This window comes from Otolemur garnettii, unplaced genomic scaffold (assembly GCF_000181295.1).
Source record: "Otolemur garnettii isolate 467f Iridium unplaced genomic scaffold, OtoGar3 scaffold00049, whole genome shotgun sequence".
Classification (NCBI taxonomy): Eukaryota; Metazoa; Chordata; class Mammalia; order Primates; family Galagidae; genus Otolemur; species Otolemur garnettii.
This window is the reverse complement of record NW_003852444.1, coordinates 10,251,457-10,277,052: the sequence shown is the minus strand read 5'-3', so window position 1 is coordinate 10,277,052 and position 25,596 is coordinate 10,251,457. Positions and strand designations below refer to the sequence as shown.

At 40.5% G+C, this 25,596-nt stretch overlaps 1 protein-coding gene across 2 annotated transcripts in view; it reads left to right on the top strand.

The window, feature by feature from the left end:
• EXOC4 (exocyst complex component 4) overlaps window positions 1–25,596 on the top strand; it is an 812,900-nt gene that overhangs the window by 572,528 nt on the left and 214,776 nt on the right. For both annotated transcript variants that reach the window (XM_012806281.2, XM_003791609.3), the window contains exon 11: window positions 2,436–2,655. In XM_012806281.2, coding sequence (XP_012661735.1) covers window positions 2,436–2,655 — 220 coding nt within the window. The remainder of the gene's footprint in view (window positions 1–2,435; window positions 2,656–25,596) is intronic.

The following is a 25,596-nucleotide window of genomic DNA, read 5'->3' as shown; positions in this document are numbered from 1 at the left end:
GAATGATAGAACCAACTTGCCCTTCATATGGGATTGCACCATTTTTTCACTCCCATCAATAATATATAGGAATGCCTCTCCCCACACTCATACCAGCAGACTGTCTTGGAATTTGGCCTATTGCTTGGGTTGTAAAAATTGCTATTTCAATGTAGTTTATTTTGCATTTTTGTTATGATGAATGAAGTTAGGAATTTTTTTTTAATTTATTGTTGGGGATTTATAAATGGTACAAGAAACCAGGTTTCACTAATTGCATTTATTCGGTAAAGTCCCTCTTACAATCGTGTCTTGCCCCCTTTTTTTAATATTTCATAGCCACTGCCCTTTGATCATTTTTCTAGTAAGTTGTTTAGATTTTTTCTACTTGATTTCTAGCTGTCATCTGTGATGTAAACTACCAATGCATTTCCCCAGTTATTCATCTTTTGTCTTTATTTCATTGCATTTCACTTTGAGAAAAATTTAAAGTGCAAAATAGCCTTTGCTTTCTCATAATTGTGGAACTGCAAAAATGATCGTGCAGGTTGAAAACATGTACAACAATCTTACTCAATGGGGGTAAGAACAGTTGATTCATGACTTTTAAAAATTTTGTCAAAACATCAGATTCTCCTACTGTTATTTATAAATGTATACAAACATGAAAAAGTAAAATAACTAGTATGTGTTTAGTATACCAGAACTTTAGAAACATTTAGAATTAAATTATTTTATTTCTTTGCAAAATTGTATCAAGAGTAGTTTGAACAATGCTTGCCACCTTCTCCTTATATACTTTATCACATTAACTGCCCTGTGAGTTGTATTTAACTCACACTAGTTTTGAGCCTGGGGCCTTGAAAAGCTGTGGAACCTCTGCTCTTTGTGTTCACTGTCAACCAGCACATTCCTGTCGCTCTGCTCCAGCCAGCCTGCACAGCATGCCACACTCGCTGGGCCGCGTTCTCTGATGACTAGAACTTCTGACTACACGTTTTGCCTTGCATGTTTGCCTGGAGGCTCTATGAACAAAATCTATACAATAATATGCAGTGACATGACACATACTTGGGGGCATGATTCATAGGTTATCATCTAGGACCAGCCAAGGTCCACTCCAGACACAATTAATTACTTATGGAATGAAAAAAGATTGAATTCTCAAAAATAAATTTATATCTTTTGTTTCTTCAATGTTGCAAAATATCTCCAAGAGTTCCTGAAACTGACATTTTTTGCCAGCATGACTTCCCTGGCACGCCCTGTCTTCATCCTCTCCATCACTGCCACCCTCCTCATGGGCGTTGGCCATGTGACTCTCCAGTGACAGCAGTGCCAACATTCCCACAGGCAGCTAGTTCCTCTATCAATCCATTTATATTCAACTCAAATTTCACTTCCAGTGTTATCACTTTTAGGGTTTTTTCTTTTTTAGCTGCCTGTTTATCTTTGTTGGCCAATTCCCACTTTCAATTACCCATTTTAATGAAATGTCTCCTGGGTTTATCACTGGGAGGCAGGGAGGCACCACAGCTACATGCTTTGCTGCCTGTACACGAACTGAATAGCAAATGCACAGCGGGCAGTCACCAATGGACTTGGGAAGTAGTGTGATTGGTCACTTACTACGATGCGTGGGCATCATTTATATAGTTTTTTCTGAAGAGCTAGCTGCGATGTTTGTACTTTCTGCAATTAATCATGGTTAATATACTGTGGTACTGTGGGAGTTTAAACCATGTTATTGGGGGAACTGATGTTACTTAACTAAACCGTAGTGACTTAAGTCTTTGCACAGCAGACCACGCAAAGCATGAGCTGCCTGTGTAGAAAATTACAAACGATAATGTAACGAACATCTCTGTGCTCATCTCTGGGATTTCATAGTTACCAACATTCTGTTATGTATGTTTTGAGTGTTTTTTAATAAAGAAAATAAATCATTACAAGTAAGTTTGAAGTTCTCCTTTGTCCTCCAACTCTTAGCCCGTTCTTAACTTCCAAACCTTTATATCATCAAGAATTTTAAAGTAGCCTTTGTTTTTTCTCTCTCTCTCCTGCTCAACATTTATTTCTCTACTCGTAAAGATTTCAGTGAGAAATATGCACTCTTTGGGGTGTGCTTTTAATGTGTACGTTAATTTGTGTTGTCTATTTATCACGCCTTCCTTTTGTTTCTTATAGTCTTACTTGCTTCTTTACTTAAAAATATTTTTTGTCTCTCCTCCCCCCTACCCGGGTCTAGAAGCTGTATTTTCTACTCCATCCCATTTCTATTCATTTATTAAAATAGCATTTTGAAAAAATTAAAAATCATATATAGATGAATAATAGATTGACGACCTGCCCTATTCCTGGAAATAGCCTAAGCCTAGATCTATTCCTAGCTGTTGGATCATACTTAATCCATTTTCTGAGGTATTTAACATCTTTTTTACTTTTTTGTCTTCCAGATTTATTCAGGAGATTGAGCATGCCCTAGGACTTGGCCCAGCCAAACAGTGTCCTCTTCGAGAGTTTCTGACCATGTACATCAAAAACATCTTCCTCAGTCAGGTCTTGGCTGAGATTAACAAGGAGATTGAAGGAGTCACTAAAGCATCTGACCCCTTGAAGATTCTGGCTAACGCAGACACCATGAAGGTGCTGGGGGTGCAGCGGCCTCTCTTACAGGTAATAACACACTCTGAACTAACTGCTTTTATCAGCAATTGTCATTCACTTGGCAAGAGTCATAAATTAAAAAAAGGAGAAGAATTGCCATCTGTTTCCAGATGCACCAGGGAGAAAACAAGAGGAAATAAATTAAACAGGCACTAGGGAAATTTCAGTCTAATGTAGTTAGATAATGGAAGTTCCTTAAGATCTTTAAGAAAAAAAAAAAGGTTAGCTTTGGATATGGAAGATGGAAAGTTTCATTAACATGTAAGCAACTCATTATTATTCCTGGAATTTGTCCTTGAAAGGGATTATTTTTCCACTGGTGCATGCATCCCGGAGTCTGAAGGATTAACGGGAAGGCAGTTCCTCTGCTTCACCTCCATTAGCAGCAGGAAGCTCTCCGTCCCATCTGAGGGCAGACTTACGGGAATAACTTGGCGAGCCACAGTGCTTTGCACCTGGAAACTAGCTTAAGAAAGCCAGGTCATTTCATTCAAGTGATGATCTCGTTAATATTGAAAATTTTACTTTGTATAGAGAAGATAGTTTCTGGGCAACCGTAAAAATAAAATAATTTGTCAGGAGATATATTTGACTAATGGGCTTGAGGTATATATTTTACATACTTTTTAGTTAGTGACTTGGAGGTAAATATGAAACTAAAAAAAATATGAGTTTAAATTATAGATACATATTAACTATTATTATATTGTGAATTCTTACAGTGTTTCTTCATTTAGAAGGAAGATGGGCACATTAGCACTTTTTTTTTCTTAAAGCAAGATCTGGCTCCACTGCCAGGATAGAGGGCAACAGTGCCGTGTTGGCTCACTGGAACCTCAAACTCCTAGGCTGAAGTGATCTTCCTGCATCAGCCTTCCACGTAACTGGGCCTACAGGAGTGTGCTACCATACCCACCTAATTTTTTTTTTTTTTTTTTTAGAGAGAGGGTCTTGCTATGCTGCCCAGGCTAATCTCAAACTCCTAGCTGCCAGTGATCCTTCTACCTCAAGCTCCTACAATGCTAGGATTATAGACATAAACCACTGTGCCCAGCACAGTAACACATTTTTACATGTTATATGCTGTGAGGCTATTCAAAGTATGAAAGCCCGTGCTTTTCAAAAAGAAGCTGTACAAATGGCGGGGAGTTATATTTGCTTCAGTTGCCTTACACTTACCTGCCTTCATATACGTCTCCCTTGCCTTTTCCTTCTTTGTCCATTAAAATAAGCAGAAGTGCTGGACTCTTCTCAGGGAAGTGTCCTACTTATAATGATGCTTTTTGTCTGAGCAAACTCTTTTGATATTGAGAAAATAGAATACAGGCATCACACCTAGGAAGGTGTTCACTTGGTGGGCCTGGGTCTGTGTGAGGGCTTTGTGCTGGGCGTGGGCTGCGGTGGGTGGAGGGGGTGGGGTGGGAGGATGACAATGATAGGTGCTCACTCTCCCTTCTGCTGGGGCCTTCTTCCACGGCTGGGAGCGTCTCCCTCTAAGGCTCATTTCAAATATTGCCTGCATTGGGAGGCTTTTCCTGACTACCCTCCCTAAGTAGGCCCACTTTCCTGGTTATTCTCCATTCTTCCCTTGCCAGGTGGCTTCTACTAGATTCTGCCAACAGGAAGCAGCAGCAGGAGACTGAGGGTGAGAGGAGGGAGAACATTTCTTCTCCTCTTCCTCCCCACTTTGGAGGTGGTCCTGGCCATGGTGCATCTTTCTATAAGCAGAGGTCCTGCCAGTTACACGTTCTCCTTGCCCCAGTGTCCCTGGGCTCTCACGGTGTCATTTCTCCTCTTGGCCTCTTGATTCCACCTTCTTATTGGTCTCTGGGTTCCTCGATACCCTTTGTTGCTTCTTTCAACCCTGCCTAAATCTCTGGAAGGTCTCTGTGCATTAATGTTTCTTCCTTTGAATCATCTGAATGAAATACTCTTGTTGGCAGGCTCCCTGGTCGATCTCCCAGGTAAAATCAGTATTTTAACATTTTCATGATTTTCTTCTTAACATGTCTCACCACGGAAATTATTAATTTTGCTAACTCATTTATTTTCTGTCTTCTGCCGTTATAAGCTAAGTTCCAAAAGCAAATTATTGTGCCAGTCAGCGGGAAGATGCTCAATAAATAATCACTTGAGTAAATGAAATGAATGAATGTGTGGTTGAATGGATGGACGGATGGTATAGTGAATAAGTTTTAAGAGTTATAAAAACCTGCAGAATCAGAGGGAAAGATGAGAGAGAATGACAAACACAAGTTAACTTTTGGGTTTTGTCTGACTGTATTATTGGTCTCATTCTATCAGGCAGCCTGTTGATGTTTATTTCCCAAAAGTGTCAGGCTATATGCCACAGAGAGCAACTTCAAAATGCTTAGTGTACTGACTTTAAAATAAAAAAAAAAAAAAAAAAGCAACAGTATGCTATAGAGTGAATCTGTGAACTAAAGATGCTGGCTTATTAAATGTGATGATTTTCAGCTTGAGTAGCAAAGACACATTAACACTTGATAACTAGTTGACTACGATCTGGGCCATGTCAGAGCCATACACTACCAGCTGAATGACATCTCTGGCTGATCTGTCTGTCTGCCTGCCAGACCCTCCCAACCCCATCACCCGCTATTGTGTGTGTGTGTTGTTAGGCCTCTTGTCCTTTAAACCATTTACTCTCTCTTCCGAGGCTAGGTGAGGACTTCAGCTTTTCCTGTTCTCTCTTTGACCTTGTCAGGACACAGCAGTTATGTGTAAGTGAGTAAATCTTGACACTAAGGGCCATTCACCTGCAAATTTACCTTCAGAGGTTAAATACTTGCTCTGGTTTTTGGTTATTTTGTTGTCCTCCCTCTTTTCTCATAAAAATTTTATTTTATGAAAATGAAAATTAGTTAAACTGTTATCAATCAATTGTTTTAATATTCTCAGAGTTTTGAAGTTTAAAAAGCAAATGAGGAGATGGTATTTTGGTTTTCCATCTGAAGAAATATCTTGCTTTCTAATGATTGTAAATTGTTTTCTAATAATCTCCCATGCTCAGGTTTCATTGTTTCTTAAACATGTGTCTCTGTCTCCTTGGTATTTCTATTTCCAGCTAATGATAGGTGGCTGATCTTAAAAAAAAGCAAGAAAGAATTCTCAAAATTTTAGCTAAGACTCCAAAACAAATGTTAAGGAGAGACCTGGGAGAAATACATATATGTCTGCGTGAAAGATGCATGTAGGTTAAGTATTCAATTGCAGGAAGTTTAAAAATGTCCTTGTAAGGCATTCCCTCTGCCAGACTGTGCATTGGCCACAGAGAAGGAGAGAGGGCGTGACTTCCCCCAGGCAGCACCCAGGCTCACATGGCATCAGCCCAGCAGGACTGTCCAGGGAGGGCAGAAGGACAGCTGTCTCAGTGCTGTTTCCATGTGTTTCATTCTGGACAACTCAGAGTGAGGTCTGCAAGCTGTTTGTTATCCATCTTCCCTACAACAGGGAATCTGAGGGTCATCATTGAGTCACTGCATTTTTTTTATTTTAGCAATTGACATTTATAGACAATGGACATTATCTGTTTCGACTCTAATAATAAAAAATTGAGACTCATGTTTTGTATATCTTTGTGAGTTTTAAAACGTCTTTTTTATACTGCTTCACAGAGAAAAGCATAGAACCATCGCCGTTGCTCAGAGCCTAAAGTGCTTCACTGCACATAGAAAAGCTTGGATATTTGCTGTGGTTGCTTCTCTCTAAAATCCCAACTCCTAGAACATAGAGGAGGCACTTAATACTTAAGGAATGAATGAACAAGTCCATAAAGATGAATGAGTGAATGATGGCTCCCCTGAACAAGGATATGTGTGAACGTGTTTTCTGCCCACAGTGTAAAATTCGTGATCTTGCATTTTGGATTCTTGACTACATTAAGTAAAACTGTCACAGTTCTTATGCCTCTTCTGTTCCCAGTACTAAGGCAGGATTGGACACACTGCGTGGTCCTTCCCTCTCTGTTCTATTTGCATCACTTTTTTCTGCAAAGTGGCTTCCCGCCAGTGCAGGGCAAAGCATGCTGATTCGAGCTAAAGAAGTCTCTCATTTCTCCTGAATCAGATTCTGTACGTGGAATTTGGGGGCTCCACGTCTGGTGTGCTGGACCTGGAGTTTTGGCAGTGATCTGTTGAAGTGGATACCCTCTCCTACCTACCTCTTATGTCTCCCAGAGTCTACAGATAGCTCCTTCCTCAGACCTGAGGAAGCACACTGAACTGACTCACTTCGGTTCCCTAGTTTGTCACTGATTTGGGGAGCTGCCATTTCAGATTTCTTCTGTGGTGTTCTCTCAAAAAAAAAAAAAAGAGTGAGGGGACTAACATTCAAGTTTTTTTTTTTAATCCTTGCCTATCAAACTTCTGAATGGACAACCATCTATATAAATAATGAAACTAGCAAAGTTTCTTCTCCACCCCCCCCCCCATGCAGTGCCATGTACCTTACTGATTGGAAAGTGGTCTGTGGACAAGAGCCTTAGATCTCTGAATCAGGATCTGCATCCCCAGGTGATGTGTACACACAGTAGAGTTCGCCTTACACCTCTGTGTGCAGCATGGAGCCAGCCCCTGGACCAGGAGCAGTGCCCTCCCTGGGAGCCTGTGAGAGCTGCACAGTCCTGCACCTCACCCATCTCAGGTCTTTGTTCTCACCTGCCCTCCAGGTGATCTGGATACACACTAAAATATAATAAGAAACATTCCCTTAACACAACGTCATCCTGCCCAGCTTCAGGCTAGGAAATGGGATCAAATGTGGTGGGCTGGTAACTTTTTGGTGTACAACAGTAGTCACTTACAAAAAAAGTATTTAGTTAGAGTTGTTTCATACAGGCCCAGAAGTTGTAAAAACAACATTTGCAACAGCAGCAGAAGCTGCTTCCTAGTCTAGCACATTGCTGAATTTTGGAAAGTTCTTTCCAAAAGCAGGATGAGGCCGTCCTCATTTTCTGGCTCCCGGAGGCCAGTGTGAAACAGAGGCAGCTCTCCTGGTGCTCAGTCAAGTTCCCACATTATTGGAGGAACACACATAAGCTGTGCAAGCACTAATTTTAGACATTCTTGAAAGGTTTAAAGCATATTTTCATTTTCCTCTCTACCCAGCATTTGGCAGGGTAACTTCTGAAAAGTGAAATGGCTCCTGCAGACGCCACACAAACATTTCTTCCCAGGCCAGCTGTGGGCTTGGAGCACTGGTTTTCAGCAACATTACCTGTGAGAATTACTGAGGAATTCCCTAAAAATTACACTCACAGATCACTGGTCCAGATGGGACCTGCCTGGACATCAGTGTTTTGAAAGATGTGCAGCTGATCCCAGCATGCGGCAGAATTAGTGCCACGGCCTGGATCTTTGACTCCATCGCATCAGTTGCTGCCCGGAGAAGAGGAGAATATGTTAGAAATTGTTGAGGCAGTCTTTAATTCAGTCAGGTTTATAATAGAGGGTTCTGTGGGATGCTTTGAACCAAGCCCTGTATGTGAGCCTTGGAATCTGACAGAAATGGGTCTAAATCCCAGCCATCTCATGTGATAGCTTTGTGGCCATGCCCAAATTTCATAACCTCTCGGTACCTATTACTTTCTCAATAAAATGGGAATAATGTGTGTCATACAAACACTGATGGTCAAGTGGAATAATGAGCGTAACACATACCCTCTCCTCCTACCCCGGCACCTGTGTGTCAATAGCAGCATTGACCACTCCAACGTGTTACCTGCCTGCTCCTTAACTCCGTCCAGCCTTCCTGGGTTTCTCACCTTTGCTGACTGTGCTCCTCTACCCCTGCCATTTGGGTCCAGATTTTCACCCCTGCAACTCCTTCTCATCACCACCTTGCTGTCACCCACTCCCTGTGCTTTGCACCCTAGCCCTCACCCCGTGACTTCTGCTTCCAGCCCTCCTAGCCTGGTGGGACAGCAGGAAATAATGCCATTCCACCTCCTTCCTCCTGTTCCTGGCATTAGTCTGTTGATCATTTATTAGCAGCAGAAGCAGCTTGCAGTGTTTATGAGCATTAAAGCTATGGAATAGCCTCCTAGGGCTGCCAGTACAAACTACCCCAAACTTGGTGACTTAAGATGACAGAAGTTTCTTCTCTCTTAGTACTGGAGGCCAGGAACCATGTTATCTCCAAAGGCCCTAGGGGAGGGCCCTTCCTTGTCTCTTCCAGCTCCTGGTGGCTCCTGGTGACTCCTGGTACTTCCTGGCTCTGGCAGCATAACTCCAATCTCTGCCTCTGTCTCACATGGCCTCCTCCCCTGTGCCTCTGTCTCACGTGGCCTCCTCCCCTGTATCTCCATTTGTTCCTTCTGGTTCTTATAAGGACACTTCCACTGGATTTGGAGTCCATCCTAATTGAGATGTTGTCATCTCAATATTATGTTAGTTACAAGGATGTGTTTTCCAAGTAAGGTGACATTCTAAAGTTTCGTGTAGACTTTTGGGGGGCACACCATTCAATCCACTGCAGCTAGTAACTAGCTGGAACTTATATGGAATGCATTTTCATTGAATAGAAAATATGGAAAATATATATATTCAACTTGCTATTTTCCTTGAAGACTCTGGCAGGAAGCAGTTTTAGAAGTATTGCTGTTAAGGCAGTAGGCCAGGGTGGCTTATATTCCAGGTGTCAACAAGGTTCCAAATGGGAGTTTTTGGTAGACTGAGTGCCTGCTCGGTTCTAGTTAGGCCTTACTGAAGGTTAGTAGGCAACAGCTGCTTACAGTATGGTAATGTGCTAAAAATAATTGCACTGAAGCCCGAAGCTATTATTTCCCCAGCCAAGCCAAGGCACTGCCAGTAACGTCATCTGGTTTCCCAAGGAAGTGTGGACAGAAGCAATAGCATATTGTTTTCTTCATATCAAATTATGCAAATGAGAAGAATGTTGCATTTGAGTGGCGTTTTCATCACAGCCAGTTGTTACCATCACTCTCTGGTACAGAAAAGATTCAGCTTTTATTAGTGTAAATAGATTAGTCCCATTTAAGATCTGCTGGAAGTCATCATGAAAATCATTAAGATGAAAAAAAAGCTTATCAATTGGTTTTCCCCCCTAATCTCTGAAAGATTGTGCTAATGGTCTCACTGTGCAAAACTGAGTCTTAGAACCAGAAGGCCTTGGAGCCTAATCTGATTCTTCACTGTTTACCTGTACCTTAAAAATACTAACTTACCTCTCATAATTTTGATTTTCTTTGAATTTTACTCTATTTTATTTGTTCACTAGTATTGTTTCACCTCTGTATGTCGAGAATGGGCCTGAAATAACCAACTACTTGTGGTTACTTTAGACTTATTCAGGAAGATGGGGTAGGAGGTGCCTTTGTTCTTGTGTTTGATTGATGGATGGGGATTTTCCTGGTCTTTTAACATTCATCTGTGTTTTAAGATCATTTCATCTCCTTGTGTTACTTTGTATTGTTAGTTCTATTACTGGTGCTACACATTTTAATTTTTGTTGTGATTCATCATAGCTATGTTTGAAAGTAATTACTGCTAAGTTTCATCATGAAATGGATGGTGAAAAGCATGTGGAGTATGATTTGGGTTGCCATAATTTACAGCTTGATGACCTTAGACAAATCTAAGCCACCCGTGCCTTCCCTGCGCTTCCCTTCTCTCCTCAATAAAATGAGAATGATACTTGCTGAAACTACTTCAGAAGACTCAGGTGAGAAGTACACTGGAGTCATGTGTTCAGCAGGGTTTTCAGGAGCATGCTGCATGTTGGATGTTCTGTAACAATTATTACTATTGGTCCACATGCACAAATGTTTCTCCATTCAGAAAAATCCCTTAGCATGGAAGGGAATGGTGCTAAAAAAATGTTTTCTATTCAGTGAAAAGCTTCTCTAATTGTTACAACAGTTTCATACATGATTAGAAAAGCAACATAAGAATCTGATACTATTTCTAACAGTTTATCATAAGGATATTTTAAACACGCATAAAAGCTGTAAAAAATTGTCCAGTGACCACCCACATATTCACCACCCAGATTCTACAATTATCTTTCCTCCATTTGCTTTACAGAATACCCCAGTTTGTATTTTATTTCCTCTTCAGCCGTCCTAGAGGTGAATTTCCAATCATTCCCTGAGCTTCTTGCCATAGTGCTGTTCACAGGATTTTAACGCCTTACTTAGAAAGTCTAAAATACAGAGACATAATATTAAGTGCTAGAGTAGTTACTTTAAAAGAGTGTTCATCTTCTAAAAATATTCATCTAAATGTCCCCTTCAAATACTGTCATGTAGGTAATATAAAATCTAAATGTCCCCTTCAAACACTGTCATGGAATAGGAAATTGACCAGTTTGTGTTTGTGATTAATCTATAAATAGTTTTTTTCTTGGTATAATATTACAAAGGAACTTATCCTCATAACTGTGGGTAAAGAAGGCTATGAAGTGAGCCAGGGAGAGATGAACAGGCCCATTACATATGATCAACTTGGATTTTTTATAAATATCTTTAACTTTTTGTCTTAACTCTGAAGGTAAAAGAAATAGGATCTCGTTTGGCTGGTTTTCTTAGAGAAGTCCTTGGTTAACAAGACTCTTATAAGTAGTTTTCTGAAAATCAATGCGAGAGAACAAAATATTTAACTATATTTACCTGATCTTCTATATAGTATAGCCAGTTAGGCTTTTGAAATCATACCAGAATGACTAAAAATAAACGTTATTTTTTCTTTTGTCTACAGAAAATCATCTGTACCCAACTTTATACATTACATAAGGCTCCTTAATGATCTCAAAATCTTTACTTTTTGAGTTCAGTCATTATTCTCCATACTTTCTTCAACAAGCCATCATTTCTGGTTCTGTATTTGGAACTGATTTTAATTTAGAGGCAACTTATAGAGAATTTGTCTCCTACATCTGGGATAAGAGGTCAGTTTTAAAAGAACTAGCTGGAAGGCTTTATCCACATGGGAAGGGAGTCACAAGGGGGCATCGAATGAGAAAGTAATTACAGTTAGTGACACTTGCTTACCAGCTTTTCTTGGTGCTAAGAAACTTGTCTGACCACGAGGCTATTTCGGAATGGCATCAATGTAGGGATAAGCACCGAGCTTGAAAGCAGGACCAGAGTTTACTTTCTATCATGAGTCAAGGTAGACCCACGATGGCCGTCTTAGACAACTAAGCCTCATTTGGGGTCCGTATTCTGAGATGTTGACTGGCTGCTGTCCATTTCGATCTTGCCTTGGCCCATTCCTGGGTGGATAAGCAGGAGAGAAGGTAATGACTTATGACAGATCTGCTGACAGGGACCCAAATACATTAACACTCTGTCACTCAGCTCTTAGGGGAACTGCCTTTGCCTGAAATAGATTTGACTTTACTTGCTAACAAAGGCATCTTCAGATTTATTTCTTTTCCTTAAATGTTAGGGAAAAGGAAGTGCGTCCGTTAAAAGATACTAGGAAGGGAGAAAAGGCTGGCTCGACAGCCCAAGCAAATGATAGTTATCATTCTTGGGAGCAGCAGAATTGCTGGTTGGGCAAGATTACTGGTGGAAGCCAGATGAGTAGAGGCCGAGAACTGCTGTACTTGGGGAATTTCTGAGGTCCTTATCCTAAGTAATTTTTGCCCTGTCTGGATATTGCGGGTTTAGAGACGTTCTAGGGAGAAAATGAAGAGTGAGAAACAAGACTATCTCAGCTTGAAAGTTTAATGGCCCTTTAAGATTAACTGTTGAAATAAAGCAGCTGTTTCTTCATGCTTTTCAAGGATCCTGTCCTACTCAAAAACTTATGTGTGTTTAATCTTAACATAGATGCTTTAAGCCAGGCTGGTAAAAATCAGATACATCTCCTTTAATAGGAGTGACATGACACCGTGGAGTAATTTCCATGGTGGAAATTCTAATAAAACTAAGTGAATAATGTTTATTTATTAAACACCTGCTTTGTGCTATTACTGGACAAGGTGATGTAGGGATACAGAATAAACATAAAGCAGACTCCTCCTCACAAATTTAATAGTGATCAGTTAATTAGGGAGCCAGAATTTCTCCCATCTACGAATCCAAGAATAGTAGAGGACAGTTGACAATGGAGCACTGAATGTGATCGTTTAAAAGATTTTTCACTGTAAGAATTGAGGAAGGAGACCATGAGGACTGGAGAATTCAAAGGAAACCTGAGGCAAGCAGTGAGTGCCTGGGGAATTGGAGGACGTGCAGAAATGGAGAAGGCAGAGGAAAAAGTGACCCAAACAAGGGGCACAACAAGCAAAGACACAGAAGGAAAAACTGACCACCAGGTATCCATGAGACAGTGAGGGCAGTCTAGATGATGAGGAAACGGATGCAGAGCAGCAGGTGTGGGTGACAGGGCACAGGAAACTCCATCGCAGAGGTCTCAGCCTTTCAGCACACAGTTCCCTTTGATGTGGGAAGAGATACAGGATGAGGGAAGGTTTCGGGGAGGGCCGTCCTCAAAGGGATGTGGTTTTAAGAATAGTGGATTGTGACAGCTCCCAGGCGGGACTATAGGACAGAGAGCCTGGGCTCACAGAGGCAGCGATCTGGGAATCCAGCTCTGAAGGGGAGACTTCTGGAAGATTTCCTATGAGTGTTTCTCCCCCGACCAAAGCTTTGGGGAGCCCCAACACTTTTCGGTGCATAGCCTTTGAAGTTATTCCTTTGACTGGTTGTCATAATTGGCCGAGCCACCCTCACTTTCTGGGATCTCCATCAGATTTTCCTTCCTGAGCCCTCAAAGGCCGTGACAGGATGGGTTTCTCAGCTCTTCTGTGTCCGCAGGAGCAGCCACGTGGCTGCGGCAGGTTCCTATTTGTTTGAAGGTTCAGCTGTGCATTTCTCATTTATGGCCTCTCTAGACACACAGGAGCTCTGTCAGTTACAGTCCTGCTTCGGGGAACAGGAAACTCACAGCGAGCTCATTAACAGGTTATCTCTGTCATTACGCCCTTTTTTGATTGCACATATTGGAAATAGTGTCTTTTGAGGAGAAAGGGAGATCCATCCAGGCTTTTGGCTTCCTTTTTTTCCTTCCTCCTTCTTTATCTTCTTTTCCCCCCACTGTAGTTATAGCTATTCCCATGATGGATGGTCATATCTGTGGAGTCCAGAATACCCTGAGTATTCACTTGCAAATAGCTGCAAAGTCAAAGTCAGATAACTGCACTTAAATGAGAGCCATTCTCTGCCTCTCCTCAATGCACACACACAACTTCTCTTTGCCCCATTTCAGCTGCAGGAAGTTAATTGCTTCTTCCTTTTTATTCCACAGAGCATTTCTGAATTTGTCGTCCCCTTGGTCATTTCAAGGTCAAGGCTGCCTATCAGGCACTTGCAGAAGTGCTCTGGTGACCTTGACTGCTGCCTGTGCCCGTAGCTTCCAAGTTTCTACCAGAGTGAGCAGCCTGCCTGAGCACAGAGAGGGCTGGACTGGCAGTTAATTTCTTGCCTCTAGAATCTTTTCTTTTGTTCTTTCAAAATTCTGCTTAAAGCCAAAAGAGATCTTTGCCACTTAGTAGGCGCTCATTTGTTTAATGGATAAAATGGAAATTACCCAAAGCTGAAGTGTAGCCTCTGGCTTACATGGTTAGAGATAGGGTATATAAATGGGAATCTGTGTTGTTTGCCAAGGAAAGTAGCATTAGATATTTGTTTTTATTTCAGAAAAGTTTTAGATTTGCAGAAAAACCATAAAGATAGAACAGAGAGTTCCCATTCATCCCACACCTAGTTTTCCTGTTAAGATCGTATTCCTGTATTATAACGGTGCATTTGTTACAGTTAATCATCCAATATCAATACATTATCAATCCATTATTATTGATGGAAGCCCCTAATGCCTTCATATTCTTTTTCTTTTCTGGGATCCCATCTAGGGCACCACATTATATTTATTTAGGTCTCCCATGCAGCTGTCATGGTTCTGACAGTTTCTCACTTTCTCAGCCCCTCACCCCTGCTTTCTTTTTGTTCATTTGTTTCCTTGACAGTTTAAGGGGTACTGGTTAGCTGTGTTACGGAACGGCCTGCAATGGAGAAGCCTGGGACTGTGTGTTTTGGGGGGAAGATCACAGAGGTAAAGAGACATTTTCATCTCATGGTATCAGGGGTACGTTCTGTCAGTAGTACATGTCAGTGTTGATGTTGACCTTGATTACCTGCCCGAGGCACTGTTTGTTAAGTCTTCTCCAGTAGGAAGCTCTTTTCCCCCTTTCCATAGTGTTCTCTGGGAAGGAAGTCACTTTGCCCAGCCCGTAAGAAGCAGGGAGGAAGGCTGCCCTTCCTGGAGGATGGAGTATCTAGAAATTACTTGGAATGCTTCTTCATGAGAGTTTTGCCTTTTTTTCTCTTCCATTTTTGTATTTATTCAATCATCTATATATGTCATGGATTTTTATTTTATACTGTAGGTTATTCTGTCTAATAAATAAAGTAAAATTATTTATTTTGTTGCTCAAATTATTCCAGCTTTGGCCATCAGGAACTCTTAGCTGGCTTCTATATCTCCTATGTCCTCATCATCGTGCCTTGTTTTAAGAACTTCCTTACTTTCTGGCACTATAAGATACTCCAGGCTCGTCTTGTGTACTTCCTGCCCCTCTGCTAGAATCTGCCATTCCTCTACGGACCCTCTTCCATTCCATTAGGAAATAGTATTAGAAATCAAGATGCAGGGACTTGATATGATTCTTGACACTTGAGTATCATTATTTCTAGGCCCTCTCAGCTGAAACGTAGGAGCATACACTATCCCTTGTATATATTCGTATCTGTAGTTATTTCTGTATGTAACTCTTTGTGTCTATGTCAAGCTACAGAGGAGTTTGAACTTCTGTCCAGCCCTAATCCATTACTACATACAGCATGCTGGCCTCCTCTTTTTGCTTAGATATGATGTATTCTGCAACAGTGGGAAACCGGACTCCTACCAGCTGCTTCCCATTTACTTAACTATATACACGGATTTTTGTATCCATGTCCAGGAATTGTCCAATTCCAATAAACATGTACAGCACTATCAGAATTCACTTGTGGAATAACTGCATCCACTAGCTTACGGTGCTTACATATAGTTTCTTTTGCCTTTAGTCTTACAGACTGTGCTCATTTTAAAGTTACATGGGTCAGCACTTTTCTCTCGCCGCCTCAGAGAGATTGTTTTATACATTTGCAAGACAGTTAGACGGTTTTGTCCCATTCTGCACTCTATCCCGAGATCATATGACATCCCAAATAACTGATTCAGTTTCCACACATTCATGTTTACTCTTAGGACTTTGAAGTTCTATGGGTTTTGATAAATGCAAAATATCATACGTCTCCCATTACTGTATCATACAGAATGGTTTGTTCTAACCTAGGAAATTCCCTACGCATCACCGACTCAACGCTTCTCCCTCCCTCCATCCGTGACTCTGACAATCACTGACCTCTTTACTATCTTTCCAGTTTTGCTTTTCCAGAATTGGTGTCTTCATAATCATATGGTGTATTGCTTTTTCAGACTGGCTTCTTACACATAGCAGTACGCACAGATTCCTTCATGGCTTTTTATAACTTGATAACTCATTTTTTTAATCACTGAATAACATCCTGCCATATAGAGGTACCACAGTTTTCTGATGCATTCACCTATTGAAAGACATCATGCTTCCATTTAGAGTGATTGTGAGTAAAACTATGAACATCTGCTTATAGGTTTTTGTGGACGTGCACTTTAAGTCAGTTGCGGGTGTTTTAAAGCTGTGTATTGAAGTTGTTGGGGTCGATGGGGTTGTAGTGGTGGGAGAAGACTTGCAAACAAATAATCACAGCGATACATGCTTTAGTAACAGTATGAACATAATGTGTAAACCGTTGAATCCACTCTTAAGAATAAGGCAAAAGTAAAAATACTTAAATTACTCTTAGGTTCTACTATAACAAAGACAATACTTAGCATGTCTTTCCAAGAAGAATACTCAGTTTCTTTACATATGCATACACACACAACCACACACACACACACACAGCCTAACTTGCTGCCATAGTGATAGAAAAGTCCATGAGTCAGGCACCACAAAAGTCTTCTGTCTGAAAAGAGACAATTATTCACTGCTCTTTACTGGTGGCAATTCACTTGTGGCAAACTCCTGCAAAAGTCACATGACATTTATTCTTCTGTCTTAAATACTAGGCAGAAAATCCATATAAAGGAGAACAATCAGCTCTTGCCCATGAGAAGAAAAAAAAAGGCATAAAGCTGCTTAGGTATCTGGAAACCTGAAATTACTTAATAAGGCAAAAAAAGCAAATTGTTCAAGTCAATCAGAGATAGCAGCAAGTAAATTTATTCTAGAATTTGTGGTTCCTCCCTTAGGTATTTCGAAGGAGTTCACCAAGTGGAAAATGCAGTCTGGCTTTGTCCATGGCTAACCTTTCCTCTTTCTAGAAGAGCTTTTGTGTGAAGCCTGTAGGAAGAGATGGCTTCGGCCAGGAAGCCTTTCAGAGGCCTCCTGCTTCCTGCTAGCTCACCTTTGAACGCTCCATGTCTGGTTCAGGTGGGCCAGTTGGAGCCTGACTTGTACACTAGTCAGTGGTGAAGAAGGTGGAACAGAGAGAAGGGAGAAGTGCGTTTACTGCCTGGAAGATGGAACACACGGTAAAGGATACTGTGCACACTCTCCTTGAATGAATGAACAGTGACCTTACATATTGGTAAAACATAACACAGGTTCCAAGGCTTGACTAGATTATCAAGTCTTCATTTGAAAAAGAATAGGGTGAAAGGAATAGGTAAAGTGGTGAAAGTACAAGTGCAGAAAGAACTTCTCCAGCTGCCAGCAGGACAAGAAATTTATAAACAGCAAACACTCAAAAGAAGCTTTTTGATGTGTACAAAAGAAATAAGTGCCTCCCCCCCCCAAAAAAAATGAGAAAGAAATTATAATTCATAACGTTATGATTTTAGTTGGTGAATGTTTTTAATTAGTCCCTGGATAAGTGTATTTTTTTTAAATCTGGGTATAGTTCATGTATCTGTCTAAAATATGTTAGTTAAATATTTATATGATTAGTTATATATTTATGAAGTCAGTTTTTTATGGAGTAGTTTTTATAGAAATCATCATAAATGACTGGATTGAAAACTATTTTTACTCTTTCTCAACTGGTTTGTATTTAGGGAAAACCAAGCTAACTGTCTTATGAAACTATTGATTAAAATTCAGAGGTCCTCAAACTTTTTAAACAGGGGGCCAGTTCACTGTCCCTCAGGCCATCCGAGGGCTGTCCCTCGGACTGCGGGCCCCAGGACGAGTCGGCTGCTAAGCAGGACAGGCAGCAGCGGCAAAAACACCTGGCAGGCCAGATAAATGTCCTCAGCAGACCACATGTTGCCCGCAGGCCGTAGTTTGAGGACCCCTGGATTAGATTCGCTCGTAAGTACTAACCCAATTGTAGATCTTATACCTGGGGAAAAATAATCAATTGCTTTAGCGCTAGCTTAGCAAATACAAATACTTTGAGTAATAGCAGAACTTTTAGGCTTATTTTAATTCTATTTTCTTTTTTTATATAAATTTTATTTTATTTTATTTATTTTTTTGAGGCAGAGTCTCACTTATTAACCCTCGGTAGAGTGCTATGGCATTGCAGCTCACAACAACCTCCAAATCCCTGGGCTTAGGCGATTCTCTTGCCTCAGCCTCCTGAGTAGCTGGGACTACAGGCACCTGTCACAACGCCCGGCTATGTTTTTTTGTTGCAGTTTGGCTAGGGCTGGGTTTGAACCCACCACCCTTGGAATATGGAGCTGGCACCTACCCACTGAGCCACAGGTGCCGCCCAATTCTATTTTCTTACTTCTTCTGAGTCCCGGATATATAGGCACAGGCTTGTTTACTTATATGATGGAAATATAGTCGACAGTCAGTGTTGTAACCAAACTTCCTGTCTATGGAACAGTTATTCTAAGTCATAACCTTTTTAATAAAAGCTGGATTGTGTGTGGGCGTTATGAATTTTCCTCAGCTAGTGTTAGTATTCTCTGTCATAGAAACAGTAGACTTCAATAGAGTTTTGAGGCTAGAAGGTAGCAAAGAAACTAATCAAATCTCATCACTGGCGTCAAGTTCAACATGTTAAATGTTTTTTTTCTAAGGTAATGTAGCTGGTGAATCTAGGCCCCTCTCCTTCTGGCCCAATTCCTTCTATTCGCATCTAGTATTACTTAAAACCTGTTACTTTTGATGTGCTGAGTGGTTTATTGATACTGGATTTTAACAGCCCCAACACTTGTACCATTAAGAGATGTTGTGTTCTGCTGAACTTCTAGAAAAGTAACACGTTAAGCACCTCCTGCTTAGGGTGACTTTCCTTTCCTTTTGCTCCTTTCTCTAAAAACAGAACATATTTCACTCCCAGACCAAATAACAAGCATCTCTCTCCTAATTTATGGTTTTCAAAATTTAAGAGTGTTTTTTTCCCTGCTGCCCAGAATGCTGTCTGAAGAGTCACAATGATTTAAATAATTGATGGCTACTTTATGAAATTGTCAGCCTAGATCCATCCTCCTGCCTCCCCCAACAGCAAGTCCTTGAGCAGCTAATCCTTTTATGTTGTATGCCGTTTTTTTCCCCTTCCTGGTTTCATTTAGATAATTATATTATTCACCCTGGAATATAATTGCCGTTATTCTGTGGGGGAAGTGGGGGCGGAGTGGGGTAGGAGCTGCCTGCTGCTGGCATCTGCAGGTTGCAAAATGTCTGTTACACTCTAGCCTCTAATTTCTTTGCCATCCCACCCTTTAAAGATTTAATTATACCTGTGTAAAAGCATAATTTGAAATGTGACTTCTGATTCTTTTGGAAGATAAAAGAGAGATTAATCCATTGTTAAACGTGAATAAGCATAGCACAATGGAAAAAAACTTGGGACTAGAATTCAGGGATCTGTATTCAGTTGAACAAACAAGTTCTGAATGCCTACTGTGTGCCAGGCTCTGTGCTAAGAATTAGGAAGTGCAAAGATTTAAAAGAAAAGAACCGTCCTCTAGGAGTGTCCATCCTGGTGCCCCCCTACCAACTTGCGACTCCCTGGGCCTTAGTTTTCTCATCTCTAATCAGAAGCTGTTGGGCCTCTTCAGAATTTCTTTAGAGCTGTAACACTTGATGATGCTTTTTAAAAAAGACCATAATGTAGCAGCCACATTGCTTCTTTGTCAGATTTAACTGGAAAAGTAGGGAGTGGTAAAGGCATGAATTTTCTGTGACAAAAGTCAGTTTTTCACCTATGAAATCAAAGACAGCTCAATCAGAAAGCTCTTAGCAGTTAGACAAAGGATTCCTGAGTGTTTCTTGACTATACTTTCTACCTGCTAAATCCAGCATGCCCAAAGCAGGGCCTGTTTGGGGGCAGAAGGTGACTATCTCTGATTTACTCCAAGTTGTTATCCAAGGAGCAATAACTTTCTCACATCATTGCCTGGCATCTTTTTGCCCATAAAGTGGTTTTACAATGAGGATTCGGATTCTAACATGGTTTTCACAGTTCTCGATTTCATTGTCGATTAGTTGAAAGGGATGGTTACAAAATGGGTCTTATGCTTCCTTATCATGATTATTATTCTTTTCCCTTCGGAGATGTCTAAATTTGCACGTGGTGAACTTTCCAACTAAAAAACTTAGTAAACTTAAAAGTATTACCTATAAACACAATCACAGAACAGGCTTTGCAACTGTCAGAGGAAATGCCCTTCATCTCTGCCAGATCCTTGTAGTGTTGGATAAAACAAACCCGCAGTGACAGCATAGAGCCTATTACAAATGGAACATAAATGACACCTGATAAGATAGAGATTTAAAGTGGATTTTATAACATGTTTATTTTCAGGGAGCAAATCATAACCCATTTGCCTTGTTGGAAAAACAATTTTCCCGTTACAGAGGGAAAATGGAGTATTTAAAAAGGAAATGAATATGACAACCAAATGGACTTGGTCGAAATCAGCAAATTTGTTTCTTATTTACTTCTTGTTTTTATACTGGGGAGAGTGATATGGGGGCTAGACCAGCTTTCAGCAGTAATGGTGTTTTTACGAGGAAAAAAACCAACTAGCCATCTGGGCCAAATTAGTTTGTACATACCTCATACTCTCTAGGGGCATAAATTGATGCTAGAAATTTCTCCCCTTCATTTTCAATATTAACGTTGTCCAAAATTTCCATAATCTCCATCCTTCTTTTTCTTCGTCTTTATAAAAATCTTTGCAAGCAGCTCTCTCCTTTATTGTCTAGTAATAACCTCACCCCTTTTGTGAAGGTTTTATTTTCTTTTAAGACTGTGTTCTTTATATCAGTGCTTCTAAACTTTTAATATTCCTATTCATCACATTTTTTAAAAATTTGTATTCCAATCCAGTCAGTCTGGTTGAGTCTGGATATTCTGTGTTTTGAACAAGCACTCGAGTAATCCTGATACTTTGGGTGCATGAACTCTACTCTGAGTAGCAAGACTAAATGAGGAATCAGCCAAATTTTTCTGTAAAAATACAGATAGTAGGGCAGCGCTTGTAGCTCAAAGGAGTAAGGCGCTGGCATATATACCGGAGGTGGCAGATTCAAACCCGGCCCCCACCATAAACTGCAAAAAAAAAAAAAAAAAGTCCAGAATCCAGATAGTAAATATTTTCAGCTGTGGCAGTCATATTGTTCCTGTTTCAATGACTGTGGCATCATAGTATAAACACAACTATAGACAATATGTCAAATGAATAAGCATGGCCTTATTTCAATAAAATTTGATTCATAGAAAAAATTTGGCAGCTGGATTTGACTCACAGGGTATAGTTTGTCAACCCTGCTTTCGACAATATATTTTAAATGATTTTTTTCCTTTTTCTGTTTTTTATTGTTTCAGGTCCAATTGCTTCCCAGCCTTTTGGCTAAGGTCAAGTGCATTGTCTCAGGTTCATTGAGGGTACAAAGAATTAGGTTACATTGTTTTCATTTGTTGGGTAAAGTCCCTCTTCTAATTGTGTCCCACCCCCAGGAGATGTGTCATACACCGTGACTCCCCACCCCCCTCCCTCCTCACCTCTCCTGGCTCCCTGCTTCCCCTGCCCCCCACCTTGAATTGATTCGAGTTTTTCTCTTATGTGGCCATGTCTTAGATCATCTCCTGGCTTCATATTAGAATTGGATACCTTGGATTCTTGCTTCTCCATTCTTATGATACTTTATTAAGAAGAATGTGTTCTACATTAAAGGTTCCACCCAAATGTTTACATCAGATTGTTTTATAAAGTGAGGCACATATACAGAATAGGGAGAAGAATGTAAATTAGTTACATTAGCTATTATGTAGGAGAAATTTTAGGTTTTTCACAAGATGTGTTTTCCCTCTAGAGGACTTAGAATAAAGTTGACGGGCATAAGGGCTTAGCCCTGTTGTGGCATAGTAGCTGCAACATGTTAAAAAGTCACTTCCTCTCTGGCAGTAAGTGGTTCAGTGTTATGTATTGTTACATGCATGCCTATCTCCAAACTCTGACTTTTTTCCTGCATATGTGCATTTCTTTTATCACATCCTTTGCCATATCATTTGGCACCGATCCTATTTGGGTAATGAGATAGTTTGTTGTACTTGCGATGAAGAAAATGATTTTAAATGTTTTTTAATAAGTTAACAGGAGCAAGTCTTGAAATTACTGTAATGAGATAATGACAGTGTAGCATATTGCTTTGAAAATTGTGCTTTGGTGAAAATGTATGCTCTTAATAAATTCATTTTCACTGTATTTTCCTTGGCAAGGTTGTTTAGCATTTGCCTCTTTGCCAGTAATAGGGAAGTGGTTATATGAGTTGTCAGTCAATAAAGAATGAAGACCAACGTTGGTACTCACTGAAAAGTAGGACTCAGATTTAGGGTGCCAGCCATGAGGAATTAAACCAAGACCCAAATCCTATTCTGGCAAACGCTTTATGGGGTACTAAAATCCAGACTTATGGACCTCAGACCAATATACAAGATGCATCTTTTTATTCTGTGCCTTACTATAAACCACACGTACTTGGTTTCTTTGAAGTTTTGAGTATTATACCTGAAGGTTGCCTGACAAGCTTTGCATTTACTTAGCCAGCGAGTGTCCTGTGTGTATACTCAAGACACAGCACGGGGTAAGACACCGAAGCAGCAGATGTGAAGAGGACCTGAGACCCGCCCTCAAATGTAGCATTTATTAGAGAGGAGCAGGCACACTAACGGTGTCATGTCTACCATGCTGTGTACAAGGCAGATACTGGGAGCTCAGGAGACAGTGGTCAGTACCTTGAAGGTCATTTTTAAAATACATCATAAAGGAGATAATGCTTAGGTTGAATCTAGAAAGAGGGGAGAATGTTCCAAGTAGAAGCAAATGCATTAGCAGAAGGGTTTAGGCGTGTCCCATGGAGGGAAGTAGATGTGCCGTCATGTATACCCATGATGGCAGCCTGTAGAGCAGTGGAAATGAGTGGATCAACTCCAGGTTCTGTGCACCCCAGAAGAATCTAACGTAGTGCTGAGAGAGCAAGATACAGAAGAATATAGAAAATAAGATTTTATTCATAATAGTCAAAATTAAGCTTTATGGTTTAAGATTGTATATCTAGTTCATAAAATCATAAAGAATAGCAAAGAAAGAATTATTACAAAGGTTACTTCAGGTGGGAAGGGAGAAAGTTTTGACTGGGCAGGGGAGTATTTGGGCTACAGGAATGTTCTGGTTCCATATCAAGTTTGTGATTCCACTGGGTGATTCCTTTAAGATTTTTATTTTTATTTTTTTTAATTTTAGACTATTACAGGGATATAAATGTATTGGTTACATGGATTACTTTTGTACCATTTGAGACAAAGTTATGAAGATGTGCATTCATGAGTCATAAGCTTTGTCATATATATATACTATGTTATATGTATTTCTCACTAAATGAGCCTTCTTAAAGAAGACATCCTGAAGTAAAGCAGGAGGAAATGGAAGGAGGCGTATTGCCTTAGTCTGTTAGAGCTGCTAAAGCAAAGTGCTCACAAACTGGGTGGGTTCTTATAAACAACAGAAACATATTTCTCATAGTTCGGGAGGTGATCCATGTTTTGGGTCACACACTGGCAGACGGTCTGGTGAGGGCCTACCTTCTGATTCATAGTTGTCTGTCTTTTCACTGAAACCTCCCTTGGTAGAGGGATGAGGAATCTCTCTGGGAATCGCCTCCTTTATGAGGGCACTAATCTCATTCATGAGGGCTCTGCCCTTATAACTTTATCACATGCCAAACGTCCCACTTTGTGATAGCATTGCCCTGGGGGTTAGGCTTTCAATACGTGAATTTGGGGGAGGGGTGCACGCACACTCAGCCCACTGCAGAGGTGAAGGGTGTGAGGCAGTAGAATCACCTGGCCACTGATTGGTAGGGAACGGAAAACCAGGGCCTTTGATTTGTTGACTAGAAGGAAGGTATTTCCGAGATAGGGAATTTAGTCTCTGTAGTAGGTAAAGCCTGTTTTACTATAGCTTCTCTCTCCTTTTAGGCCCATTCTCACTCTACACAAAGGTTATTTTTCATACCTACTTCTTCATTTAGGTATAAATAGCTGCCACCTCCACTATAGACCTGCCAAAAAAAAAAAACCAACAACATTCAATGTCCCAACTTTTTGCCCTCATTAAATCCAGTGATTACCTCAAACTATTTATTCTCTCCTCTACATTTTTACCCACTTTCCTTTCTCTGATGCGTCACTATTCCCACCCATTTGACTCTTACCAGGTTGCCATCTGTAGTCCTTACTGCTCACCTTTCTTCTCCACGTCATTGACCAGTCCCTCCCCACCGTGCTTCTAGAGGTAGAGTGGTGTCCCTGTATTTTTTTCCTCAGATTCAACTCAGTTTTTTATAACCAAACTTAAAATCCCCTTCAGAAACTCATTCCTGACTAAAAGAGAGGTCATGTTAGGCCATCTCTAAAATGCCACCTGAAAATACCTGTATCTGCATTAAGACCACACTAGAGATTCTGCTTTGTAACGAATTTTGTTCTATCACGTATGTATTTTTTTATTTCAAAAGGTCCTTTGATTAACTCAAGCCTGAAAACCAAACTTATATCTTAACCTTGAAATTTGTATATATAAGTGGCCTCTACATCATGAGAACTTTGCTTTATATTGCTTGTCTGTTTTCTCTTTGTATGAAATAGAGTGACTAAACTATTGCCTATTTACAAAGAGTATATAGGCCTGTGTTTTATGGTGCTTTTCTAGTGCACGAACTAGAGTTGTATGGTCCACATACATCCTGTGGCTTGGTCAGTCTTACAGCAAATGGTCCACTGGGTCAGTACAATATTCCATTCTATTAGGATGTACTGACCCCCAGTGTGGGCCATATATATATATATACACACATACATGTGTATGTTACATAGACTCTGCCGATTGTACTGATTGAAAATATCTCTGGGTTAGACTCCTCCCAAACAATCCTGTATCTGGTTCTGGGTCTCTTAAAAAATGAAGACCCTTTCGTATGGCGTGGTGGTCTTTCTTTCTGACAGAAGCAGTTCACATGTGTTGACTCCCCAGCACGTAATTCCTGCCGCATGTCCCAGCCATGGTGTCTGCCTCTTAGCCATTGAATCCCATCTTTTTTATTATTTTTTTTCCCCTTCTCTCCTTTTTCATTCTATAGCTTACAAATTGACCACCTTTCTTAATACAATTTAGAGCTTGGTTTAAATAAAACTCCACACTTGCTGCGTTGCATGCAGTGAGTTAAAGGAAGCTTTGCTTACTTTAATGTACTACAAGTTTCTTTTATGATCATGAATACAAGTCACAATAATCTGGTTCTTTGCCGCAGTAGCATTAGAGTGCTCTTTGGGGGGAAAATGAAGCATCTCTGGTT